Source organism: Podarcis filfolensis (assembly GCF_964270895.1).
Source record: "Podarcis filfolensis genome assembly, chromosome: 8".
In the NCBI taxonomy this organism is placed as follows: Eukaryota; Metazoa; Chordata; class Lepidosauria; order Squamata; family Lacertidae; genus Podarcis; species Podarcis filfolensis.
The window spans coordinates 82,179,690-82,205,661 of record NC_139611.1 but is presented as its reverse complement, the minus strand read 5'-3'; the positions used below and the strand labels follow the sequence as shown (position 1 = coordinate 82,205,661).

General features: G+C 49.3%; 1 protein-coding gene across 2 annotated transcripts in view; it reads left to right on the top strand.

The window, feature by feature from the left end:
- The first annotated feature begins 1,250 nt into the window (after positions 1 to 1,250).
- NPAS1 (neuronal PAS domain protein 1) overlaps positions 1,251 to 25,972 on the top strand; it is a 97,028-nt gene continuing 72,306 nt past the window's right edge. The window contains exons 1-3 of one of the 2 annotated variants that reach the window (XM_083626980.1): positions 1,251 to 1,585; positions 12,497 to 12,671; positions 14,865 to 15,103. In XM_083626980.1, the coding sequence (XP_083483106.1) occupies positions 12,580 to 12,671; positions 14,865 to 15,103 (331 nt within the window). In that variant the 5' untranslated portion in view covers positions 1,251 to 1,585; positions 12,497 to 12,579. The remainder of the gene's footprint in view (positions 1,586 to 12,496; positions 12,672 to 14,864; positions 15,104 to 25,972) is intronic. The other variant, XM_083626981.1, reaches the window with a different exon arrangement.

Here is a 25,972-nt window from a genome sequence, read left to right as displayed (position 1 = left end):
ACGGTCCAGGAATCAGCGTGTTTTTACATGAGTAGAATGTGTCCTTTTATTTAAAATGCATCTCTGGGTTATTTGTGGGGCATAGGAATTTGTTCATTATTTCCCCCCCAAAATATAGTCCGGCCCCCACAAGGTCTGAGGGACAGTGGAACGGCCCGCTGCTGAAAAGGTTTGCTGATCCCTGTTGTAGACTAACTTCCATAGGAAAAAGAAACAGAAAATGTAAGCTTTAATATGTGGAACTCATAATAACAAGAAGAATTAGAATAAATAAATGGAAAACCCCGAGAGGAGATACTGAGATTCCTTACCTTAACACAAGGAACAAACCTTTATAGTGAATACTGATTCATTCAAGAGCGCAAGTTAGAGGAATATTTGGCAAATAAAATGTAACTAGCCACAAAGGGGAGCTCCATGATCCAGCAGAAACCCATGTTAGATTCATGTCTTCGAGTGCAAACTCTTGGTATGCTCAGAGGCAATTCCAACAACTGGCTTTGTATAAAAGTAAAGAATGATTAAACACCTTTGATGTTGCTTCTACATTCCTACAGTGCGGGGGTGGACTAGATGGCCTTGGGGGACCCCCTCCCTACTCTACAATTCTGATTCTGTGGTTGCTGCTCTTCAGCTTTTCTTTCAATGCATGGACGCTTTCTGGCTTTGGTCTGCACGCATTTCTTCTTCTTCTTCTTTTTGCCAAATAACATTTATTAGTTTTCCCAATTTTGGACAACATCAGTGCCAAATCACATCAAATTTAACACAGTGTCCCCCAAAAGTTGCTTTCCCGCTTTGCGTCCTAGACGCGTCCCTGCTTTCCCCCACTGCTTGCTATTACATTTTGATTTCTGACCCCCATTTCATTCCTTAAATTACAATTACTTATTTTTATTTTTTTAAAAAAAAATCCCTTTCCCATTATCCATCAGCTGTCGATTGATCAACTCCTGCTTGTATATATTCACGCAACAAGCACCTCTTCCCTTCAAGAACAAAAGGCGGTTATCCATCTTCCTTGCCTGCCCGCTCCGAACCTGCGCGCATTTCCAGAATCCAGCGGCGGGTTTGTGTGTGTCTGGTGCGTGCGCGCGTGGAGACGAGCGCCCCTGCGCGCGTGCAGAGCGCCCTGGCCGCTCAACTTCGGCTCGGGCCGACCCCCCCTTCCTCCTCCTCCTCCTCCTCCCCCGCCCCCCCCCGTCCAGTCGGCGGAGGGGCGGAGGCGGCATCAGTATGCGCAGCGCCGCGCCCGCTCATCACCATGTGAAAGGCAGCCGCGCCGGCGGCGCCTGCTGCTTCTGCACCCGCTCCAGCGAGAGCGCAGCCGGGGCTCGCCGGGGCGGACGCGCCTTCGCCGGCCGGCCGGCCCGCCTCCCTTCCCTTCCTCGTGCGCGCCTGGCCGGCTCGCCCCCTCGATCGCCCGCTCTATGGCGGAGCCTCCCCGCCGGGCCGCCCCGAGGCCGCGCTGGACGGGCAGCTCCCGGCGGGGGCGTCCCGGGCGCGGGGAGGAGGAGAAGGAGGAGGCGCCGGGCGCCGCCACCGCCGCCGCTTCTTCTGCTTGTGCTGCCATCATGCGCGCCCGGTGAGTGAGACGCGGGGAGCCCGGCGCGCCCCGACGAGCCCCCGGCGGCCCCGGAGCGGAGCACGTGCGCGCCGGGCGCCTTGGGGTGGGGTCGTCGGGGAAAGTTTGGGGGCGGATTGGAGGGGGGATCCGAGAGCGCCTGAGCGGGAGGCGAGGTGGTTGGGGGACCCCCCATCCCCCGAGGGTGAGGGTTCAGGGACGAAGAGGGGAAAGGGAAAAGTTTTGGGGGCCCCGTAGTGCAACGTGGGTTTTTGGGGAGGAGGGTGAGAAGATTCGGAGAGAAAGGGGGCGAGGGGGCGCAGGAAAGCTCTTCTGAAGGCTGGAGCCTCCATTTGGGGGAGCCCCTAGACGGGGTTTGGGGTGAGGAGCAGAAAGACGGTTGAGAAGAAAGTGGGAGGGAGGCGCGAAGTTGGGACTGGGTGGAGAATCTAGGACGGGACGGGACCCCACAGGGTCATCCAGCTCAACCCCCTGCAATGCAGGAAGCGAGGGGGTTTCGATGGAGGCTGCCTGAAAGTGGGTGCACCTACTTTTTTACATGGGGGGTGGTGGTGGAGGGAGTGGTGAGGCTACCCTGAAGCTGTGACCTGGCTTGTCTGAATTGTCTGGAGCAGCGGTGATGTCTCAGATAATGGCGGGGAGAGAGAACCCCATATAGGAAGGGAGCACAAAGTTCCTGGTGGGGGTGGATGTCTCCCTGAACGGGGGGGGGGTGCTTGATGAGAGGTTCCTGGGGTCACGTGACTTGCATTAGGCACTGGGTGGGTACCCATAGATGGGTCAAGCTGGGGTGAAGGAATGTCTGATGTCTCCTTTCCTGCAGAGTCAAAGCCTTTGGGAGTCCGGCCTCCTTGCACTATCCCAGAGCTGGATGGTGGTGCTTGGCTGCTTCCTGGCTGCTTTGCTGGGACCCTCTGCCCTTTGGCAGAGATGCTCCCTGCCCTCGATTCTGTGGGGTCCTCCTTCCATTTCCCCCAGTGTGGGGTTCCCCCACCATCTGACTCTCCTCTTCCATCTGGTGCTTTCCCTGTGCCCAACTTCCGATAAGATTTAGGCTTGGAGGGGTGGGGTGAGTCGTCCCCCCACTTCAGAAGAAGCAAGGCCACCCCCATAATTCTTGCTTGAACCCCATAATCCAGGGTGGTGGGTTCAGTGAGTGACTTAACAGGAGCTTTTTACAGGATCCAGCCAAAGCGAAAAAGGTAAGTGAGAAGTTTGCTTCCTGTAAATTCTGGCCTGGGATGTTCCTCTCCCCTTATCTTTCTGGGGTGCCAAAGAGCAAACTGCGGGCATCTTGTCTGGTGACTTCTGTGTTTGCCCAGAGTGGGCTGCATGGTCCCAGCCTTGCTTTGTGCCAAACTTGAGGGCTTTTTTTTCCTGGGCGGAGGAGGGGGGGAAACAATTGTTGCTTGTTTTTGCTCCACCAGAAGCAAAAGATAGGCATGAGCAAATAAATAAATCGACTCACCGCTGAACAGTCAACTAGGCAGTCACGCTGGTGAAATCTGAATCAGGCAAGAAGTGCATCCCCTGTCCCCAATTTGGCCCTTGTGGTTCTGAATCATGGCCACTGTTTTCTATGATACCTTCTCTGCAGTGAGCCAAGAATTGGTTAATTCTGTGAAAGAGGTGCTGAGGCTGGAGCTCCCCATTCCCAGCTTTGCTGGCTGCTTTCTCCCCCTCTCAGCTGCAGGTGTAGTGAGCAGGGAGGGGAAAGGCACTTTGCACGTGTTCAGAGGTTGCAGCCTCTGTTCCCCTCAACTTTGCCTGTCCAACAGCTGATGGCATAAAAAACAGGTTTGCAGGTCTTGAGTGCTGGGGTCAAGAATTGCAAAGCTCAAGGCTGGACAGAGTTTCTAGCTTTGGAAAGGGATGCTTTCGGGTTTTTTGCTTAGGGCAGAAGCAAAGCGAGGGAACTCAGACCTCGCAATGTGTGCATTTGTTCCTGAGATCCAAAGGCGACGTTTTGGAAAACTGTGCTCCAGGTTTAGCTGGGCTTTTGTGGAAGGAACACAGACGTCAAAAGGTGTTTGGGTTGCAGAGCTTCAGAATCTGGTTGCATGCAGGTATACAGCTTGGGCGTCTCGTGTGGAGCTTCTGCCAAAACCTGGATGTTGAGGGCTTTGGAGAGCTCAGGGATAACTAAAGGCAGAGCAGAAAGCTCCTGAGAGTTGCCTTCATCCTCCTGGCTATCATTTCAGGGACTCGTTATAACACAAGTGTGTGTCCCTTCCTCTCTTCCACACCTTTAACTGGGCTTGTGAAACAGCCACATATTGGACTGCTTTTTGGCCAGCTAATATTACTTCTGGCCAAGAATGTAGGAAGCTGAATGTTGGTCCACTTAACTCAGTGTTGTCTACAGTGGTTCAGCCAGGAGTCTTTTCCAGCCATGAATTGAACACAGGAGCTTTTGCATGCCCCAGGGTGGGGTGGGGAGGAGGGGAAAGCCTCCGCATGTTTCTATCAGGCCTTCAGATGTGCTAGAAGTGATGGGTGGTGTGTTTGATGGCGGATGGTCCAGCCTTGTGTGCTACACTTCCCTTCGAGCCTGGGCTGCCAGCAGGAAACTCTCTTGTAAAAAATGCTCTTTTATTTGAGGAGCTAGCAGAACTTTTCTTCAACCCTGACCCCCACCCCCAAAGTTTTGATTAAAACTGCAGAAAGCAAATGGTTTGTATTCTTTAAAATAAATCAATCTCCCCCTTTCTTACTTGCCAGGTTTAAAAGGAAAGGGTTTGCCGTTTCTGGCAAAGTGTGCTCTGTGCCGCTGAGCCCCCTGCCAGTTTTTGTTGGGGTGGGGGAATCGGCGCAGGTTGTCTCAGGGCCAGATTGAAGGCAGGCTCAGCGGTAGAGCATCTTACTTGCATGGAGAAGGTATCTGGTTCAGTCCCCAGCAGGTGAGACCGGGAAAGGTCTCTTTTCTAGTTGCGACCCTGGAGAGCAGCTGCCAGTTCGTGTAGGCAGTATTGAGCTAGGTGGACCCAAGTCTGTGGGGCAACTTCTAAGAGCTGGATGTGGTTGAAGAGATGCTTTGATTGCACACGTCTTCCTGCCAATTAAACAGGTTGGGTCGGCTTCCTGGAACCACACCAAAACCTTCCCAGTCTGGTTTCAAATCCCCTCTGGTTTCAGGGCACGGGAAGAGAGACCCTCACACCCCTGAGCTCTCTGAGATGAAAGCTGCATCTGAGTTGTGGAGCACAGTGGCCCCAGGAAGAAGCCAAATGCATCAGAATACTTTGAGGGGCTCTGTGTGGAATGAATGGTTCCTTTGGAATGAATGGGAGATCCTTCTCCTCCAGGGGCTTCGCTTCCTTACCACTGCCGTCAGAGATGGTGGCATGAATGATTTTGGTAGAGCGCAACCCAGCGTTTCCTAATCCCCGTTTCTCAGCTGGGTGTCTTCTCTGCCACTTGGGGCGTGTTTCTAGGCAAAAGGGCATTTATTTCCCTTTTGTTTTCTGCCTTGTATACCGATCTTGAATTTCTCTCTCTGCCATCCTCAACATGCAAAGGTGTTTAACCGGCAGGCCTGCAAGGGCATTGGTATGCGCGGTGCACAGCGTCTATTGATGATCTCGATTTTATATGCGAGAGAGGTGTGGGTTTTGTATTGGTATGTGCGAGAGGGTGCTGGTGCAGTTGTGCGTGCCTCTGGATCGGTATGCGTGGGCACTCACGCATCGAATGCGGGGAGGAGGAGGAGAAAGGAGAGGCTTGGGGGGGGTGTGCCCCCCCTCCGGAGCCTGCCGGGTACAGCCAACTCTATGCTGATGCTTGAAAAAGAGCCACTTTTTGCTCCTGCTTTCTTGAATTCCCAGCCACTGCAGATAATACTTATTTTCAGCTTTTCCGATAGACTGTTCTGCCTTCCTCCTCTTCTGGCGAATTGCACCCCAGGGCGAGAAGTTTATTTGGCACAGTCCAAGGGGGCTTGGATGTCGCGAGTCTCTTCTTGGTTAGGTTGTCGCTTTGAAACCGAGGTTGTTGTTGTTTAGTTGTTTAGTCGTGTCCGACTCTTCGTGACCCCATGGACCAGAGCACGCCAGGCACTCCTGTCTTCCACTGCCTCCCTCAGTTTGCTCAAACTCGTGCTGGTAGCTTTGAGAACACTGTCCAACCATCTCCTCTTCTGTCGTCCCCTTCTCCTTGTGCCCTCCATCTTTCTCAACATCAGGGTCTTTTCCAGGGAGTCTTCTCTTCTCATGAGGCGGCCAAAGTATTGGAGTCTCAGCTTCAGGATCTGTCCTTCCAGTGAGCACTCAGGGCTGATTTCCTTCAGAATGGATAGGTTTGATCTTCTTGCAGTCCATGGGACTCTCAAGAGTCTCCTCCAGCACCAGAATTCAAAAACATCAATTCTTCGGCGATCAGCCTTCTTTATGGTCCAGCTCTCCCTTCCATACATCGCTACTACTGGGAAAACCAGAGCTTTGTCTATACGGACCTTTGTTTGGAAACCGAGGTTAGTTGAGGTGAAGCAGAATGAGTATGTGCAGTCCGTTTAAACCAGGCCTTGGCAACCAGGCGCCCTGCAGACTGTTTGTACTACAACTCTCACAGCTGGGCCCCCGGCCAATTCTTACGGCACACTGCCTCTGGTCTTGGAGTCTCTATTCTTAACCAGTGTGGCCAGTCACTTAAGTAGAGTCCTGCTGGATCAGGCAGTGTTAGAAATTCAAATATTTAAGATGACTGCCAAATGGCACCTTAGACCTAGGTTATGGTCCCAAAGGGTTAAATCACAGAGCCTAGGGCTTGCTGATCAGAAGGTCACGGTTCGAATCCCCGCAACAGGGTGAGCTCCCATTGTTCTGTCCCTGCTCCTGCCAACCTAGCAGTTCGAAAGCACAAAGTGCAAGTAGATAAATAGGTACCGCTCCAGCGGGAAGGTAAACGGCGTTTCCGTGTGCTGCTCTGGTTCGCCAGAAGTGGCTTAGTCCTGCTGACCACATGACCCGGAAGCTGTACGCCGGCTCCCTCGGCCAATAAAGTCAGATGAGCGCCGCAACCCCAGAGTCGGTCATGACTGGACCTAATGGCCAGGGGTCCCTTTACCTTTATGGTCCCAAAACGGAATGTCTGGGCACTTTTTTAAAAAAACTATAGTTTTTATTATTATTGTTATTAATTTTATTTCTATACCGCTTTGTATTTTAAAGAAAACACCTCAAACCGGGTTACACCACATTGAAACATCAAACAAAACAATCCAGAATAAAACAAATTCAAGCCTTCAGGAAAATATTTCAGATCCTTCTCTCAGTGACACTTCGCTTTCCCCACATTTAATTTACCTTCTTGGTTTATAGAACTGCCCATAGCAGAAGGACTCTAGGAAGGCAGTGTGGTGTAGTGGTTAGAGTGTCGGACTGGGAGCTGGGAGATTAGGGTTGAAATCCCCACCCAGCCGTGAAGTTCGCTGGGTGACCTTGGACCAGTCACAGCCTCTTAACCTTCCTTATAGGGTACTACTTTGTAGAAACGGATGGAATATAAATGCAGCAAATAAGCTCTTTCTGCTTAACTGCTTAAGAAAGCTGGAGGGGCCAGCCGGATGGAGATGTCAGTCGCCAAGCTGGCATCCAGAGATCGCAATTTGATCCGTGCCGGTCTCTAAATGTGCCTGGCTCATTTCTAACACTGCATCTGTCATGATGCAAAAGCAAAATTTCGTTTCTGAAAGAAATACACGTTGGGCAGAGGTCTCTGTGATCCTTTCGTTGTCCGGCTGGGACAGAGGTCTCTGCCTGATATGTAAGGGGGAGCAGGGCAGGTGGCAGTCACCAAGCGGTGAGGGTAAGGCCCTTTGTGCATGCCCAGAGGTACAGTTCCAAAAGTACGAGGCCCAGGAGCCTGTGGCCCTCCAGATGTTTAGCCAGACTCCAGTTCCTGTAATTCCTGATGGCTGGCCATGGTGGCTGGAGCCATTGGGAGTCCAACAGCATTTGGAGAGTGCAGGATCCCGACCCCTGCGATATATTATTACTTTGGACTGCCCAGATGTTTTGTTCACTCTTGCCCAGCCATACAGGTAGAAGCTTGTAAGGGAAACTGGGAAAAAGAGGTGACGTCTCATGTTGGTAGTATCACTTTTTTGTTATTCAAAGTGCTTGGCAATCCTTCGCTTTTTGACCCCTGATATCCTGGAGGACTGTGTGTCAATCATCCATGCCCTGGTTAACTCTAGGCTTGGCTACTGCCCTATGCTCCGCATGGGGCTGCCCTTGAAGACAGTTCAGAAACTACAATGGGGGAGAGGAAACCCACTAATATATTTAGATGTATTTTTACAGTGGGAAAACTGAGCTTGAGAGCTAGTGACTTAGCCAAGGCTGACTCCACAGGATAGATTTGAACTCGGGTCTCCCAGGGCCCACCCTGAAATCCCTTGTGCCCCCTTTGTTTTATTGTCTCCAAAGAATATGGTGATGTGCTCGATTTATTTATATTTTATTTTTAGGAAGGTCTCCTTCTCTCTGGATTTTTACTGCCAGCTCTGTGGATTTTTAATTATAACTCCAGCAATGGGAGTCAGCGATAATTGAGCTAAATTTGTGTCATAGTTTATGCTAATAATTTTTTTTTTTGCAATTAGTGGCTTTTTAGCAAGATTCTTCTCTCGAGCTCAGCTTCTTGCTGCTCGGAGAGTTTGTCAGCCCTGCAGTTTTCCATTCTTCCCTCTGCGCCACTTCCTCCCACCCTAGTAATACAAACTTGTTTTCAAATGGAGAGCTATTTCAGGGTCTCTTTTCTGCATCCCAAAAGGCAGATTACTCTCTCCCCCCGCCCCCCCCCCAGTGTCATACGACTTTTCTATATGTCTCTTTCCCTAAATTAATGTGAGTGTAAATATGTATACTTTCAAAAAATTGACTGTATAGGCAGCTCAGCAGTATAACTCTCTCTGAGCTGTTTCACAGCAAGGAGCAAAATAGCGAATCCAAAATTCAAGGCACGACTAGGGCAGGATTAAATTCGCTGCTTCTCCAGCTGCAGCTGAGGGCTAGCGCATCTCATGCCCTGCTTGTGCACTTTTGGGGTGGCCAGGCGAGAAGAGGGTGCGACACTAGGGGGGTCTCCTTTGGTCTGATCTAGCTAATGGGGACTCTAAAGGTAAAGGGACCCCTGACCGTTAGGTCCTGTCGTGTACAGGGTCAGGTTTAAGGTACTGGTTTTAACCTTGAAAGCCTTTTACGGCCTAGGACCCTCCTAGTTACAGGACCGCCTCTCCTGGTATGCCCTGCGGAGGACCTTTCAGTCTGCAAATAATATCATCTTGGAGGTCCTGGGCCTCAGGGAGGTTAAACTGGCCTCAACCAGGGCCAGGGCCTTTTTGGCTTTGGCCCCAGCCTGGTGGAACGCTCTATTGCAGGAGACCAGGGCCCTGCGGGACTTGACATCCTTCCGCAGGGCCTGCAAGATGGAGCTGTTCCTCCTGGCCTTCAGTCCAGGCCCAGTTTGACCCCCTCTATGGGACCCTGTAAGTTACCTCTTTGGCCCATTTTTCCTCTCACGTAGGACCAAAATGGATAGCTGGCCCTGAGGAATACTTGAGGTTCCCGACCCCTATGGTTGTAAATCGTGGGCAGTCATTTAATTTTATCCTGATTTTAATTTTTAAGCTGTATTTTAATCAATTGTTTGATTGTGTTTTAATGTATTTGATATTTGATGTTAGCTGCCCTGAGCCCGGTCTTGGCCGGGGAGGGCGGGGAATAAATAAAAATTGACTTACTTATATGGAGTCCAGAGTGTCGTCCTCCCACAATTCCACAGGTGTCAGTCAGGTGCCCCAGGCACCTCTACGTCACACTGCTGCTTCCTAGCCACTGGCATTCTGAGGTAGACTGCTTCTGAATGGGCAGGTTCCATCTGGACCATTGTGGCGAATCGCCATCCACAGACCCCCTGCTCCATGAATTTGCTGAATCCATCATCCACCATCAGATTCTATGAAACATGATTAGGGAACCTTGAACAGTGTGGCCCTCCAGGCTTCTCTATGTGGCCCTTAGAACCTTCCCTAGGACCCACCCTTTCACTGGCCCTGTTCCCACCCCAACTGTTTTTGCCTGGCTGTACTGTGACTTTGGGGACGCTGGTGGCGCTGTGGGTTAAACCACAGAGCCTAGGACTTGCCGATCAGAAGGTCGGCGGTTCGAATCCCCGTGACGGGGTGAGCTCCCGTTGCTGGGTCCCAGCTCCTGCCCACCTAGCAGTTCGAAAGCACGTCAAAGTGCAAGCAGATAAATAGGTACCACTCTGGAGGGAAGGTAAACGGCATTTCCGTGCACTGCTCTGGTTCACCAGAAGCGGCTTAGTCATGCTGGCCACATGACCCGGAAGCTGTACGCCGGCTCCCTTGGCCAATAAAGCGAGATGAGCACCGCAACCCCAGAGTCAGTCACGACTGGACCTAATGGTCAGGGGTCCCTTTACCCTTTACTGTGTCTTTGAACTCTGCTCTAGTCTCGATGGAAGCCAGAGAGGCGAGTGCGAGTGTCTGTAGAAACTAGCCTACCGTTACAGATAGGCCTACCATGTAAGGGTTAAAAACCAAATTCATGGCCCCACCCACTTTTGCTTCCATGTGGCCCCTGGGGAGAGGAATAGGGCCCTTGGGTGAAAAATGGTTCCCCAATCCGGAATTAAAATTTGTGCCCCAAGTTGGTCGGTTGATTTGCAGCCTGGAGTGACTCACAGCTATTTCCTGCTGTGAAATAAGCGCCTTGCAGAGGGGTTGGGCTAGATGACCTTTGGTGTCCCTTCCAAGAATGTGGCCCGGCAGTTTGGACAAAGGCAGCGGCGGGTGTTCACCCGTAGCCACCCCAAGGAGCTGGGGAAAGCCCATCATGGAACCCAGAGGGTGTTGCCATGCAGAGCCAGGTCAGATGAGGAGTCAGAGTTTTTCTCTGCAAAGCGTTTTTGCAAACAAATCATACCAGTTTCCGCCACAATCCACGCTGTTCAGAGAAGGGCTGGGATGTACGAAGCCACGTACGGCAGGTACAATGTTGGGGGGTGCCGGAGAAGTAAGTGCACCCCATTGTCACAGGGCAGGTTCTGAAATGTGTAGAAAAATTCCAGTTGACTAGCCAGTGCATGCACTGCTGAAATATTGAAATCAATCCCCCCATTTCTGAAATCATGGCACAGGGCACTTTTTTATGATAATTGGAGTAAACGTGCTTCCAGTCACTGTTGGGAAATATTTTTCTTTCAATTCTGGATGACTGTTAATGCACCAGGAAAAAAACATTTTCGTGTTTGCCCTTCGCTCTCAGACTTTGCCGTTTGATTGGCTCAAGCGGGGGGCGAGAGCCCTGCAAGGCGGTTGGACTCCAATTCCCATCAGGCAGCGTGGCCAACGCTCAGGGACCATGGGATCATAGAATTGTAAAGTTGGAAGGGTTCCCTAGGGGTCATCTAGTCCAGCCCCCTGCAATGCCAGGGGAGTTCTTGTCCAGCAGCATCTAAATGGTTCCTTACCTCTGGACAGAAGCTTTTGTTGATTAGTCTGCTGATTGAGACTTGCAGATCTGAGAGCCAGTGTGGTGTAGTTGTTAAGAGCAGTAGTTTCGTAATCTGGGGGACTGGGTTCGCGTCTCTGCTCCTCCACATGCAGCTGCTGGGTGACCTTGGCCCAGTCACACTTCTCTGAAGTTTCTCAGCCCCACTCACCTCACAGTGTTTGTTGTGGGGGAGGAAGGGAAAGGAGAATGTTAGCCGCTTTGAGACTCCTTAAAGGGAGTGAAAGGCGGGATATCAAATCCAAACACTTCTTCTTCTTCTTCAGATCAAATTTAATGTTTATGGGCATGAGGACTAGAAACTTGAGTGCTTTTTTTGGCACTGATTTTGAAAAGAATCTTGCGCTGCGCACTCAAATCTTCTCTTTTGGGCTGGTGTGTATGTGTGAGAGAGAATATGTTGTTGTTGTTTAGTCGTTTAGTCGTGTCCGACTCTTCGTGACCCCATGGACCAGAGCACGCCAGGCACTCCTGTCTTCCACTGCCTCCCACAGTTTGGTCAAACTCATGCTGGTAGCTTCGAGAACACTGTCCAACCATCTCGTCCTCTGTCGTCCCCTTCTCCTTGTGCCCTCCATCTTTCCCAGCATAAGGGTCTTTTCCAGGGAGTCTTCTCTTCTCATGAGGTGGCCAAAGTATTGGAGCCTCAGCTTCAGGATCTGTCCTTCCAGTGAGCACTCAGGGCTGATTTCCTTCCGAATGGAGAGGTTTGATCTTCCTGCAGTCCATGGGACTCTCAAGAGTCTCTTCCAGCACCAGAATTCAAAAGCATCCATTCTTCGGCGATCAGCCTTCTTTATGGTCCAGCTCTCACTTCCATACATCACTACTGGGAAAACCATAGCTTTAACTATACGGACCTTTGTTGGCAAGAGAGAATATACACAGCATTGTATACAGTTTTGGCTCCAGGTGATTGCTGTGTGAAAACGGCGTTCACAGGATGAAGTAAAAAGATCTGCATATTCCAGAGTTGCTGAATTTGGTGTTGGCTTTTCCTTGTGCTTTGATTTAGTTGGTCAAAATGTGCTTTGAGGGAGGCTTTGGTAACAACCCCCCCGCAAGAAAACTTTGCTGAGCAGCAGATCAAGTGTACAGCCCACCCAGCGGTATGACTTATAATTCTCTGGCAAGGAGGATTTTAATGTTTCATATACAGGCTAGCGCTTGAGACCTGCGGGTACAGGGCAGTATCCAAAATTTAACAGATAGATGGAGATTTCAGTCGCCAGTTTGGCATCCGGAGATCTCGCCATTGAACCCGCGACAGTTGCAAAACTCTCCTGGCGCCTGGGGAATTTTGAACACTGGGGAGAAGAAAGGCAAGAGCAGGGGACCCCCCCCCATTGTAACTCCAATTTCCCTCTTTTTCCAGAAGCTTGTGGCCTTCCCTAACGGAAACCAGCCATCGGAGGACGCGTTGAGGCTGCCCCGAAATCGGATGGTTCCGGGGTTGAGATGGCAGCCCTGTACGGCAGCGAGGTGAAATGCGTCAGCGTGGAATGGGATTTCCTGCAAGGCTTATTAGTGAAGAACCAGCCGGTGCCTTGGTAAGAGGCCTCCATTTACTGCCTCCCTTCTTGGGGCTACTGGGCGTAATATTTCATAGCCGCTGTGGCATGGATTGTGGCGATCTTGAGTTCAAGTCTTTGCTCGGTCATGAAGCTGCTCCCTCTTGAACCCGAGCCTACCTGGACTAATTTAGCCAGCTAGCCCTGGTGATCATCTAATGTTTATTGGATGGATTTCCCCCCAAATTGATTTTTGAATTCTGAATTTATTGTTATTCACGTTTTATACGGTATTTTATGCTGTTTTTTGTTGCATCAATTCATAGCTGTCAACGATTTCCTTTTTTTAAGGGAAATTCCCTTATTCCGAATAGGATTCCTCGCAAGAAAGGGGAAAAGTTGACAGCTATGCATCAATTAAGTGTTTTAAATTTGTTGTTAGCCGCCCTGAGCCCGGTTTTCTGAACCGGGAAGGGCGGGGTATAAATAAATAAATAAATAAATAAATAATAATAATAATAATAATAATAATAATAATAATAATTATTATTATTATTATTGCAGGGTTGCTTGGAGGCAGGGCCGTCTTACCCACAGGTGCTAGGGGTGTGGGGCACCCGGGCTCTCAGGCGCACCAGGCCGAGAGTCCGGGGCCCGAGAGTTGAGTCCGGCCGGGGAAGAACCCCGAAAAATCCGCAACTTTTCTGGTGTACTTTATTGGAAGGAGAAAAATAATCTTTTCCTTAATTACAATTTAAACAATTTATTTAACTAAAACAATAACATTATAGCATATGTATCCATGTTTGTTAACTGATGTGGTGAAACAATTTTTTTTTAAAAAAAACACCTTAGACTGAGTTTTAGCACACATGAAAAACTTAAATCCTTATTTCCTGATGAATAGCCTTTGGACTATAATGTAACTTAAATAGAAAACGTATCTTTAGAAATACTTTCCCTCCAAAAGCATTTTATTTTAAAAATCCAATTTAAATAAAAAAAAAGGCTTTTCCTTTTTTTTAAAAAAAACCCATTGATTTTTATCCACCCTGGTACAGGTGTCTCCTCTGAGACATTTCATACGATATAACTACCATCTTTCTCTTAGTATTTTGAACAGGAACCTCTGAGGAAAAGTGGGGGCTGGGGGAACAAATGGAAACCCTTTTGCGCTTCTTACAGAAGCGGGATTCCTGCATTGCAGCGGGTTGGACTGGATGACCACTGGGGTCCCTTCCAACTCTACAACAATTCTATGTGTTTTAAGTGTGCCTGTTGGCCTCGTCTGACGTTCATGGCTGGTCCTGCTGCTCTGTGAGCGGTTAAATGGCCGGCAAAGGCTTTCTATCCCGTCGGTTGGCATTTGGTCAGGGCAGGCCCGTATCTCTGTCCTGTTCAGGAGGCTGGTGGTTATAATAATAATAATTTAATAATAATTTATTATTTATACCTGGCCCATCTGGCTGAGTTTCCCCAGACAATCTGGGCGGCTCCCAATTGAGTGTTAAAAACAATACAGCATTAAATATTAAAAACTTCCCTGAACAGGGCTGCCTTCAGATGTCTTTTAAAGATAAGATAGCTACTTATTTCCTTCACATCTGAAGGGAGGGCGTTCCACAGGGCGGGCGCCACGATCCGTATTTTGTGTTTTTATACCGGAAGCCGCCCTGCGATCTTCGGGTGAAGGGGATGGTAGATAAATTTAATAAATAAAAATACAGTCATACCGCAGGTTACAGACGCTTCAGGTTGCGTTTTTTCGGGTTATGGACCTGCCGAAACCCGGAAGTACAAAAAAGGCTACCACACCGCGTGCTGTGAGTTGCTCCTCGAAGTCAAGTCGCAACTGCACCTCTTCAAGCAATGCACCCTGGGTATTAACGGTTTTAAGAAAAAGGAAACAAACTTGCAAGACGTTTTCGTCTTGCGAAGCAAGCCCATAGGGAAATTCGTCTTGCGAAGCAACTCAAAAACCGAAAAACTCTTTCGTCTTGCGAGTTTTTCATCTTACGAGGCATTCGTCTTGCGAGGTACCACTGTACTGGAATGGGTTACTTCTGGGTTTCGCGCATGCGCAAAAGCGCTAAATCGCGCTTTGTGCAGAAGTGCCGAATCGCAACCCACGCGTGTGCAGATGCGCCGCTGCGGGTTGTGAACGTGCATCGCGCAGGGATCACGTTCGCAACCTGAACGTCCACTGTAATAATGATGGTGGTTTTTCCGCAGCCTCCAGGCCCTGCGCAAGGAGAAGTCCCGAAACGCTGCACGCTCTCGCCGGGGCAAGGAGAACTTCGAATTCTATGAACTGGCCAAGATGTTGCCGCTGCCCGGAGCCATCACCAGCCAGCTGGACAAAGCCTCCATCGTCCGGCTCACCATCAGTTACCTCAAGATGCGGGACTTTGCCAACCACGGAGACCCGCCCTGGAGCCTGCGGGCGGAAGGGCCTTCCCCGCCTGGCAAAGGTGGGTGGCAGATGCGTGTGGAATTGTCCATGGGCCATGAGGGACGGCGACTTGGATTGTTTTTTTAGCTGTAAGAGTGGCAGTGACCATCGCTGCCTCTGGAAGGGAGCTGGAGCCAAAGGTTTTGGGCTCCCCCTTGTTTAGATCCTAAGAAGCTGCCCCCTACCAGGGCAAAGGCATTGAGGGCTGCCATACGTCCAGAATTTCTCAGACATAGCTGGGTTTTGGCCCTCATAAACAGCATCCCAGGTGGAATTCGCTGAAACGTAAGGGGAAATCTGGGTTTATGGCAACTCATGCCGTAAGTGTAGATTTTGGCGAATCTCCTTAAAAATTGCTTAAAGCTTCAGCAACAACTTTGGCAAAACAACAACAAAGCTCAACAACTTGTGTGTTTGTGTATGTGTGTAAATATACACACACACATATATACACACTGCTTTTTTCCTAAAGAAATGTTTAAGGGTACTCTTATTTTCCTACCCATATTGAAATACTGCCCCTCAGTGAGGCCCAACTTAGATTCACAAAATGTTTAGGGGTATGCGTCCCCCTCAGAAAAAAGCAGTGTGTGTGTATATATAATTGTTTTATTAAGTTTTATTTTACAATTTAAAATACTTCTTTTACATCCATAAGATATCAGTGACTCCCCTTCTTCTCTTTCCATGGTTCATTTTACAAATCATAAATCCCTCCATATTTTACAAAAAAACTATACCGTTCAGTATTCCATTATTGCATGCATCAAAACTTGTTTGCACTGTTGAATTTATCTCAATGCTGCCAGCCCTCAGCAACTTTTGGGTCCAAATTTTCACTTTTTGGAAGATGGCAACCCTATAGTACAGTCTACTTTGACTGGCAATGACTCTCTGCGACCGCTGGTTAGAGGAAGGTCTTTTCCATCACCTGCTACCTGAGATCCCTTTACCTGGAAATTGAACTTGTGGACTTCTGCATGCTCTGCGGCTGAGTTGCGGTTCGTCCCCTCCTGCCGGTCTCTCGCAAGACCTGCGTCCTTCTTGGCGCCCTCTTTGCATGACACGGTTAAATCTCGTCTCCCCCAGAGCCTGTCCATTTCCTCCTCCTCACCCTCCTCCTCTCCCCGTATCCCTAATTCCTCGCAGAAAAGGCCAGGGCGCCGTTTCATTCCAACACACCCATGCGCTCACGCACGCACCGCACAAAGGCGCTTGCCCAGATAAAATAGCATTGATTAGCCATGCAATAAATCACCATTTAAATAATGCAGCTTCAAAGTGTGTAATTAAATAAATTAACTGCCTTGGAAGAATACAGGCTTGCAGCAATTTCTGATTACTATCATTACCCGCGGGGTAATTATCAGCCAAATAACGAGTGTTCCATGAAATAGGGATAAACATCTGCCTATTGTTTGGAGAGGCTGGGCGAGGTGCTGTCCGTTTCTCCCCCTCTTCCTGCACCCCCTTTGCCTCTCCCCCCCCCTCAAAAAGCAAATTCCAGCACTGAGAAAGGGGCATTTTGCTGTTGAGCTGAACTCTGCACCCCACTCTTAGGCACCCTGTTTGCAAGAGGAGCCAAAATCTCTGCAGAGTGAATTCTGTTAATGATCAGCTAGGAAAAATGAGCGCCGAGAACTTTATGAAACTATGGAAGGGCTTTTCCCCTATTGTTCTGCTGCAGCTGTGTCCTGGAAGAGGGTTTAAAAATAGAGAGTGGTGTTGGAGGGCCTAAGCGGGGTCAGAACAGAGAATTAGGATGCCCGAGTGCTTAATTTATGGGCAGAGTGTGCTGCGTGAGTTTGCTTTTTACAATGAGGACTAGTGGCATAGTGTGTGGAAATTGATGTTTGGGCCCTGAACTGTGGAGAGGGTAATACTAGTAGCTGGGAGTGGCAGCTTTCATCCAGTGAAATTGACGGGCAGTTGGTTCAGGGTGGGCAGAAGGAAATATTGGTCACACAACAATGCACAATTAACTTGTGGAACTCACTGCTTCAAGATGTGTGTGATGACCGCTACCTTACATGCCATTTTTTATTTTTAAAGGTTTAGGCTAATTCTTTTAAGAGGGAAAGGACTGCTACCTTAGATGTCCTTTTTAAAGGTTTAGGCCATTTCTTTTAAGAGGGAAAGTCTATTGGCCACTCTGAGATAGCTCCATGGAGCCTCCAGCCTTGGGAATAGCATATCTCTGAATATCAGGTGTTGGATCCACAGGGGAGAGCTGTTGCCTTCACGCCTTGCCTGGGGAACCTGTGTCCCGCCCCAGAGATGTTGCTGGACTAGAACTCCCACCAGCGCCAGCCAGCGCGGCTGGGAGTTAGAGCCCAACATTGCATTGAAGGGGGTTGGACTAGATGACCCTCAGGTCCCTTCAAGAAGTACGGTTCTGTAATTCTAACATAACTGTTACAGGTTCCTTTTTTCTGGAACTTTGGGTGCAACTCAGCTTGCAAAAGAGGGGTTAAGACAGGTAGAGTTTGGGACCTCCAGATACCCAGATCATCCCTGTTTCTTTAACTTCTTGCACTGACCTGTTCCTCCTCCTCAAGCTTCTCTTGGAGTTGACCAAACAGTTTAACTTGGACATTTCCACCAAGAAAAAACTAATTAATCTGATTTAATTAATTAATCAGATCTGGCGAGAGGGGTGGGGAGGTGGAGTGGGAAATCTGTTTTTAAAGAAGGCGCTGAACAAAAACTGCAGCTTCCTTTTTCCAAGGTACTGCCAGCTGCTACGATATCACAGGAACATAACAAGGTGCCTTATACAGAGTTAGACCTCTAGCTCAGTATTCTCTGCAGCAACTCTCAAGGGTTTCAGGAAAGTGCAAATGTCCTGTTTGCCCCTGGTCCCTGGGAGGATTGTGTCTCTCTGAGCCTCAGTGTTCCCCAGCTGTAAAATGGGACTTACCAGTGTTTGCAGAACTTTCCCATTTCATAAAACTGAATCTCGCAGCCCCTTTCTTTCTCACCTGCAAAACATAAATATTAATTGGTTCTTTGATGCAACTCTGCTGGCAGGTTTTCTAATTTTCTGCTAGGATCTCTGATCTTAGTCACTTGGGTGAAGATCCATCCTGGCTACAGGACATCCAAGTGTTTAGACTTATGAGGGGCCAGGGGGGAAGGGTAATGGGTTCGACTCCTGCTCCCTGAGTCAGCCATTTTGTGCTTGGTCCGCCCCCCCCCCCCATTATTTTGTACTTCACTTGGCTCTGATTGGCGGGTGCTAACCCAATACATTTTGCTGCCTAAGATGGAGCAGAAAACATCCCCCGCAAGTGTCCCAGGAAAAAACAGGACATCCTGTTTTCTTATGCAAGAGCATGGCTGCCATTTAGGGTGCCGTGATTTCACAGTGAGATCGCACAGGAAGACATGCATCCCGGTTTGGGAGGATGTACAGAAAATGGTCCGTCCCATTTTCTGCTTCTCCTATTCAAATTGCAAATTGATGTACCGTATTTTTCGCCCTATAGGACGCACTTTTTCCCCTCCAAAAATGAAGGGGAAATCTGGGTGCGTCCTATGGGGCGAATGCAGGCTTTCGCTGGAGCTTGGAGAGCGAGAGGGGTCGGTGCGCACCGACCCCTCTCGCTCTCCAGGCTTCAGGAACACATCCACAGCCTAGGCAGCCCTGCGGGAGGTCCCGCAGGGCTGTCTAGGCTGCGGATAGCAGCCTGCTTCCCGGAGCGCCGGGCGCACTTAAGGCAGAGTGCCCGGCGCTTCGGGAACACATCCGCAGCCTAGGCAGCCCTGCGGGAGTTCCCCGCGGGGCTCCCCACGCTGCGGATTGCCGCCCGGCGCGAGGGGCGCCCTGAAGCAGAGCGCCCCGCCCGCCTGCAGACATCCGCAGTGTGTTGGAGCCCTGCGGGAGTTCCCTGCAGGGCTCCCCACGCTGCGGATAGCAGCCTGCCGCCCGCCGCGCCCGCCGTGCTGGACAGACATCAGCCAGCCCCACAAGCTCGGGGGACAGCAAGGAGGCGCACCGCCGCCATCCCGCTGTTCCTCGACCTGGTTCGGTTTCCCCAATCTGGTTTTGGGGGGGAAATAAAGGGGAATTTTTTTTCCCTTTATTTCCCCCCCCCAAAAAAAACTAGGTGCGTCCTATGGGACGGAGCGTCGTATGGGACAAAAAATACGGTATTTTTCGCTCCATAAGACACTCCTGACTGTAAGGTGCACCTAGTTTTTAGAGGAGGAAAGGGGGGAAAGCCTGTTTTGGGGGGAATCAGCTCACAGTTGTGCAGCTTCTTTTGCAAAGGGGAAAAGCCCTGTTGTTTTTTTAAGGATCAGCTCACAGTTGTGCAGCTTCTTTTGCAGAGGGGAAAAGCCCCCCTTTTTGAGGATCAGCTCAAAGCTGTTGAGCTTACTTTGCAAAGGGAAAAAAATCTTGTTTTTATGGGGTTCAACTCACAGTTCTGCAGCTTCTTTAGGACAGGAAAGGGGGCCATTTCTACAGTTTCCAGACAGATAATCTAATCAGCCAGTCACATGTCGCTGGGGAAACAAACGGCCTCCGTCCGCAGAACATTCAGCAATGGAGGCCAGGGCAATGGGGCAGGGCCAGAAAGGGAGCCAGCGATCGACCACACATTCGTTCCATAGGACGCACAGACATTTCCCCTTACTTTTTAGGAGGAAAAAAGTGCGTCTTATGAAGCGAAAAATACTGGCTGAATTACTTTGACACTTGAGGTAGAAAATCTGCCCAAGCACTTTATCCTGGGAGTGAAAATGCCAGAATCGTAAGTTACATAACGATTTGCAGCCACGCCATACACTTAACACACTATGATTCCACATTAAACAGTTGTGGCTTCCCCCCAGAGCGGCCTGGGAGCTGTAGTTTGCGAAGGGTGCCGAAAGTTGCTAGCAGACCCCGCTGGTCCTCTCCCAGAGCTGCAATTCCCAGAATGATTTAACGATTGATCCTTCTTCCCAGGGAATTCTGGGAATCTTAGTTCTGGGAAGGGAATGGTGGTGGTGGGGTCTCCTCACAGCACCATTAAGAAACTACAGTTCCCAGAATTCTTTGCAGGCAGCCATAGTGAAATCTATGGTGCAGACGTGCCTTGAATTTGACTGCCTTATAATTGCGCTGGTTCTGAGTGGACCTTGGAGTTTTAGAAGAAGAAAAAGAACGCAGGTCCCGGAAGCCTGAATTTCACCCGTCCTCAAATAACAACCCGTAAAACTCTTAACCACTTGCAAATGTCGCCTCTGGGCAGAAGCAGCTAGAACCCAGGAATCCTGACTTGCAGCACCTTGCCTGACGGGCAAATTATTCTCTCTCTCTTCTCCCCCCCCCCCCCCAACAACCCCCATCCGCAAAAGGGGCTGTTGGCCAGCGATTTCCCCTGTACTAATTACCATCTTTGACCCAGGGCCAATTTCCTAATCAATCGCATTAGCGCAATTAGCAGCAGTTTTTAATGCCGCCAGCAAAGATCTTCCCGGGGCTTAGCCAGGGAAAAATATTAAGGTCATGTTGATTAATCAATCAGCGGTTTATTAAAACATCTGGAGGGAGACCAATTGTTTAAATTGGCCCTAATTTGACAAGTAAAAGGGAGCCTGATTTTTCAGTTCTCTTCCCGCCCCCACCCCCCAGTCACCCAGTGTGGAAGAAATGGGATGAAGGAAGGGGTGTGGGAGACAGCAAGCATAAAACTGAATTTGCTCAGGGTTATATTATGGGGCCCTGAGTGTTTGCAGTGCTCTGCAGAGTTCAAAGGGGACATGTTCCTGCCACCTAGTTGCTTACGATCTAAAATTTGACGTGGGGGAAACGAGAGAGGGGAACCAGGAGGGTTTGGAAGTTCTGCTTTAATATTTCTTGTAAACCCCTGGAGGTCTTACTACGATCCGGAGGTATGTGGGTTTTGCAAAATAAATAAAAAGAGTGTTTGGGAGCTCCTTCGTAGCTGTCAACTTTCAGATTTGAAAATAAGGGATCAGCAGCCTCACCTGTCCCGGGGACAGTCTACGGGATATCTAACAATCCGGGATAGCAGTGCGAAGCAGTGGGAAACGGCGCCGGAATAAGGGAATTTCCTGCAAAAAAAAAAAAAAAAGGGAAGGTTGACAGCTATGAGCTCCTTCCTTGTCCCTCGCGTGAGATCAGGCTCCGAATTAAAGTTTGCTCCATCTAGGTGACAGAGTTGTGGAGCATCACCAAACATGAAGGAACAGCCAGGAATTTCATTCTGATTTATCCAGAATGCAGCCTGCAGGATATTTTGTTCGGAGCAAGCAGGTCACATCACATTAGGCCAGTCCTCGACCAGCTGCCTTATTGCCAATTCAGTTTCTGGGTTTAGTTCAAGGTGCTCCCTTTCAACCGTTAACACCCTGCCTAAAAGGAGCTGTAGTTTGCAAAGGGTGCCGAGAGTTGTTAGGAGCTGCAGTTCCCAGAGGGAAGAGGGATTCAACTGCTCTGGGAATTGTAGCTCTGGGAGAGGGGAATGGTGTGTGTGTGTTTTCCAACACCTCTCAGCACCCTTAATTAACTACAGTGGTACCTTGGTTCTCAAATGCCTTGGTACTCAAACAATTTGGAACTGAAACATTGCAAACCCAGAAGTGAGTGTTCCGGTTTGCAAACTTTTTTGGAAGCCGAACATGCTCCTTTAGTGTTACGCTTCCGATTTGAGTGCCATACTTCCATTTTGAGTGTTATGCTGAGGTCTGTCTGTTTTTGCTATTTATTTTGCGTTTTTGTTTTTGCGGCTCTTTTTTGTTTTGTTTCTGTGACTGTGTGGAACCCGGTTCCACTACTGATTGATTGATTGTGTGACTGCAGCACATTGTTTATTGCTTCCATTTTATGGATCAGTGGTCTCGTTAGATAGTAAAATCCATGTTAAATTGCTGTTTTGGGGGCTGTTTTTTAAAGTCTGGAACAGATTAATCCATTTTGCATTACTTTCTATGGGAAAACACACCTTGGTTTTGGAACGCTTTGGTTTTGGAACGGACTTCTGGAACGATTAAGTTTGAGAACCAAAGTACCGCTGTACAGGTCCCATAATTCTTTGGGGGGGGAGCTGTGGCTATATAGAGTGGAATCATAGTGCTTTAACATTTGTGGTGCTTCATGTAGCCAGAGAGACTGTCCTGAGCAGCAGCCCTGACAGATGACGCCCAAGGGAATGTAGCCCCTGATGGAAGCAAAAATTCCTGTCTCCGATCAGTGTACAGAATGGGTGTCTCCTGCACAGAATCAAAAAAGAGAGACACAATCTAAGAGCCCACCCAGGGGCATCGTTTAGTTGCCTATCCTTACGTTCAAAGGTTTTCTGATTTTTATCTGTGTTTCAATCACAGTAGTTTCATAGAATTATAGATTTTGAAGGGGACCTAAAGGGTCATCAAGTCCAACCCCCTGCATTTGTTTTTTGAATGGTCTTGTAGATTTCAGCTCCTGTTTTGTCTACAGCTCCTTTTGCACACCATTAGCGATCTCTTTCATTAAGCCCTTCGCGAATCTTCCAAATGAACGAGCACGTAAGGGGGAGACGGGTTTGACAGCTTAAAAAATGTTTATTTCTTCCTTGCAACGGAGAAACTTTCGCCTGTACTTTGCCTGAATGTGGGTCAGACGATCGGGAGCTGGAGAAAGCCGCCCTTGGCTGGCCCAGTTTTAACTGCTGGTGGCCGACTCCCTCTTCTTAAATCGTTGCATTTTGCAGTTCCACCCTGCATTCTTATTTTCGTCATGCATTCTCATTTTAATAGCACCATCGCTGCATGCATGACAATGCGCCCGGCAGTGCGAACGGAGGGAGAGTCCTTTCCCAGAAGAGCTTATAACAGAAAGCGTTGGGGAAGGAGGGGAGAGGCGAAAGAACACAACAGCTGAATATGGGCAAGTCCAGCGGGGCTGCTGTTTGACAGCCCATGCAGCTGGCCTCTCTTCCCAGCCTCTTCGGGACCCGGGACAGAAGTTCTTCTCCTGACCCGGGGGCATTTTCCTCACCTTCTCTCTCTGCCTGTATTGGTGAAGGGCTGCGTCTCAGTGACAGGACATCTCGCTCCATAAGACGCACACACATTTCCCCTTACTTTTTAGGAGGGGAAAAGTGAGTCTTATAGAGCAAAAAATACGGTACCTCCCATGCGTGTGACTTTTCCTTCTCAAGCGTTGCTGCCCTCGGTCACGTTCTGGATGGGGCGGTGGGAGTGTCTGTGCTCTAAAAGAGGATTGGATAAATTCACAAGAGGGCAATAATAATAGTAATAATAGTAGTAGTCGTAGTAGTAGTAGTAATAATAATAATAAAAATAAAATAAATATTTGTATCCCACCGAAACCGGGCTCAGAGCGGCCAACAACAATAAAAGCAACACAGTTCACATCAAATCACAATCAATCAATTGTAATGCATTCTAAAATCAATTCAGAATCAAATTAATGGCAGCCATTGGGCTAGAGTTCTGCGAGGATTACCGAGGGAGGGGGTCAGACTGTGCCTTGGCCAAAGGCCTGGTGGAACAGCTCTGTCTTGCAGGCCCTGCGGAAAGATGTCAAGTCCCGCATGGCCCTAGTCTCTTGTGACAGAGCGTTCCACCAGATCGGGGCCACGGCCGAAAAAACCCTGGCTCAGGTTGAGGCCAGCCTAACCTCCCTGTGGCCCAGGACCTACAAGATGTTTTTGTTTGAAGACCATAAGGTCCTCTGTGGGACATACCAGGAGAGGCAGTCCGTGGGTACAAGGGTCCTAGGCCGTATAGGGCTTTAAAGGTTAAAACCAGCACCTTAAACCTGATCCTGTACTCCACCGGGAGCCAGTGCAGCTGGTATAGCACCGGGTGAACGTGATCTTGCGGCAAGGACCCCGTAAGGAGTCTCGCCGCGGCATTCTGTAAGGCTGTCAGCGAGGCTCTGCTTCCACGGTTGGAGGCGGCAAAGCTTCTGAACACCAGTCGCTGGAAACCATAGGAGAAGAGAGTTGATCTTGTGCTCAGGTCCTGTTTATGTGCTTCCCATGGGAAGCATCTCTTTGGGCACTGTGAGAACAGAACGCTGGCCTGGAAGGCCTATTGGTCATATCCAGCAGACTCTCCTTATTATCTCAGACAGATTTCCCCCAGCGAGGTGCTTCTTACGTCCTTGCTCTCTTCCCCAGTAAGCAGACCACGGCCGTGGGTGTGAGAGACAGACAGAGAGAGATGGATGGACCTGGGTGCGTGACGATTTAGGCACCCGGCATTTGCCATCAAGTCCCTTGGCTGCACGCCCTGTCCTCTCGCTTCTCAGTGGGTACCGAATCGCCCACAGCCTGGCGGAGAGCCAAGGGGCAGCCCCAAACTCAGTTGCTGAAGCCAAGCCTTACCACGACTCCTGTCTCTTCCACCCCCAACCAGCCTGCTGGAGGGAGGGAGGTGGAGGAATGGCTGCTGCCTCAATTTCCCCCCTTGCAAAAGTGACTCGCCCACGCTTGGCCGCCATCCATGGTTGCGCCCCCCCCCGGGCCACTCAATCTAATTGACCCAGATTGCCTTGCGTTGGCTGGATGTGTGGAGTCCCCCTTGTTCCCGGCTGGTGTTTGAGTCGGAAGACGGGGTACATTTGGCTTGCAATGTAGGAGCAAGAGAACAGGCGAGGGCTGGCTGGAGTGCGGATTATGGGAACAAAGTGAGCATAAATTTAGCGCCACCTGTCTTGCCCTAATGCCCCCTTCTTCTTCTTTTATACATTTTTATTGGTTTTTTTAACATATCATTTCCAACAGTCATATAACATAACTTCTTATCTTACACAATGTTTTAGACTTCCATCAACACCTTTGATTGATTTTTCATTCTTATCACTTATTATGCATTTCCTAATTTTCCTATTACTCTTATTTATCATTAACTAATATTTCTCTTCATAGTCTTTTTTTTTTGCAGTGTTTCAAATAATCCTCCTTACAAAACTTCTTGCAGTCCTACCAGCATAATCTGTTCATTACAATTACTTTTCAAATAGTTCATATATTTACTCCAGTCTTCTAAGAATCTCTGATTCCGCAGGTTTCGGATCCTTCCTGTTAATTTATCTAATTCGGCATAGTCCATCAATTTCATCCTCCATTCTTCTTTCGTCAGTAATTCTTCTTGCTTCCATTTTTGTGCCTAATGCCCCCTTCTTGTGCTGCTGCTGCTGCTTGGCGACCTTGATGCTATATTTTAATCCTGGTCATCCTCTAAGGAGAACTTTGTTCTTATATCCTCACAGCAACCCTGCCATGTTGGCTAAGGTGAGAGACAAGGGACTGGCACAAACTTCACGACTGAGGACAGATTTGAACCCAGGTCTCTCCAGTACTAATCAGGCACTCTGCCCACAACATGGTGCTGACCTTGCTTGGCATGTTTCTCTGCCGCAGCTTCGCACTGCAGCTTCGCTCCTTCTCAATATTAGGTCCCCACCTGCCAAATGGGGGATACGGACCTACCTGGCCAGGCTGTTGTGAGGTTTGCTGAGGATGCATGGAAAAGGTTCCACAGCTGTGTATAAAGACTAAGCAAGCGCTTACGACTTTGCATGTGGTCTTCCCTGGAGATGTTGTTGTTGTTTAGTCGTTTAGTCGTGTCTGACTCTTCATGACCCCAGAGCACGCCAGGCACTCCTGTCTTCCACTGCCTCCCTCAGTTTGGTCAAACTCATGCTGGTAGCTTCGAGAACACTGTCCCACCATCTCGTCCTCTGTCGTCCCCTTCTCCTTGTGCCCTCCATCTTTCCCAACATCAGGGTCTTTTCCAGGGAGTCTTCTCTTCTCATGAGGTGGCCAAAGTATTGGAGCCTCAGCTTCACAATCTGTCCTTCCAGTGAGGACTCAGGGCTGATTTCCTTCCGAATGGAGAGGTTTGATCTTCTTGCAGTCCATGG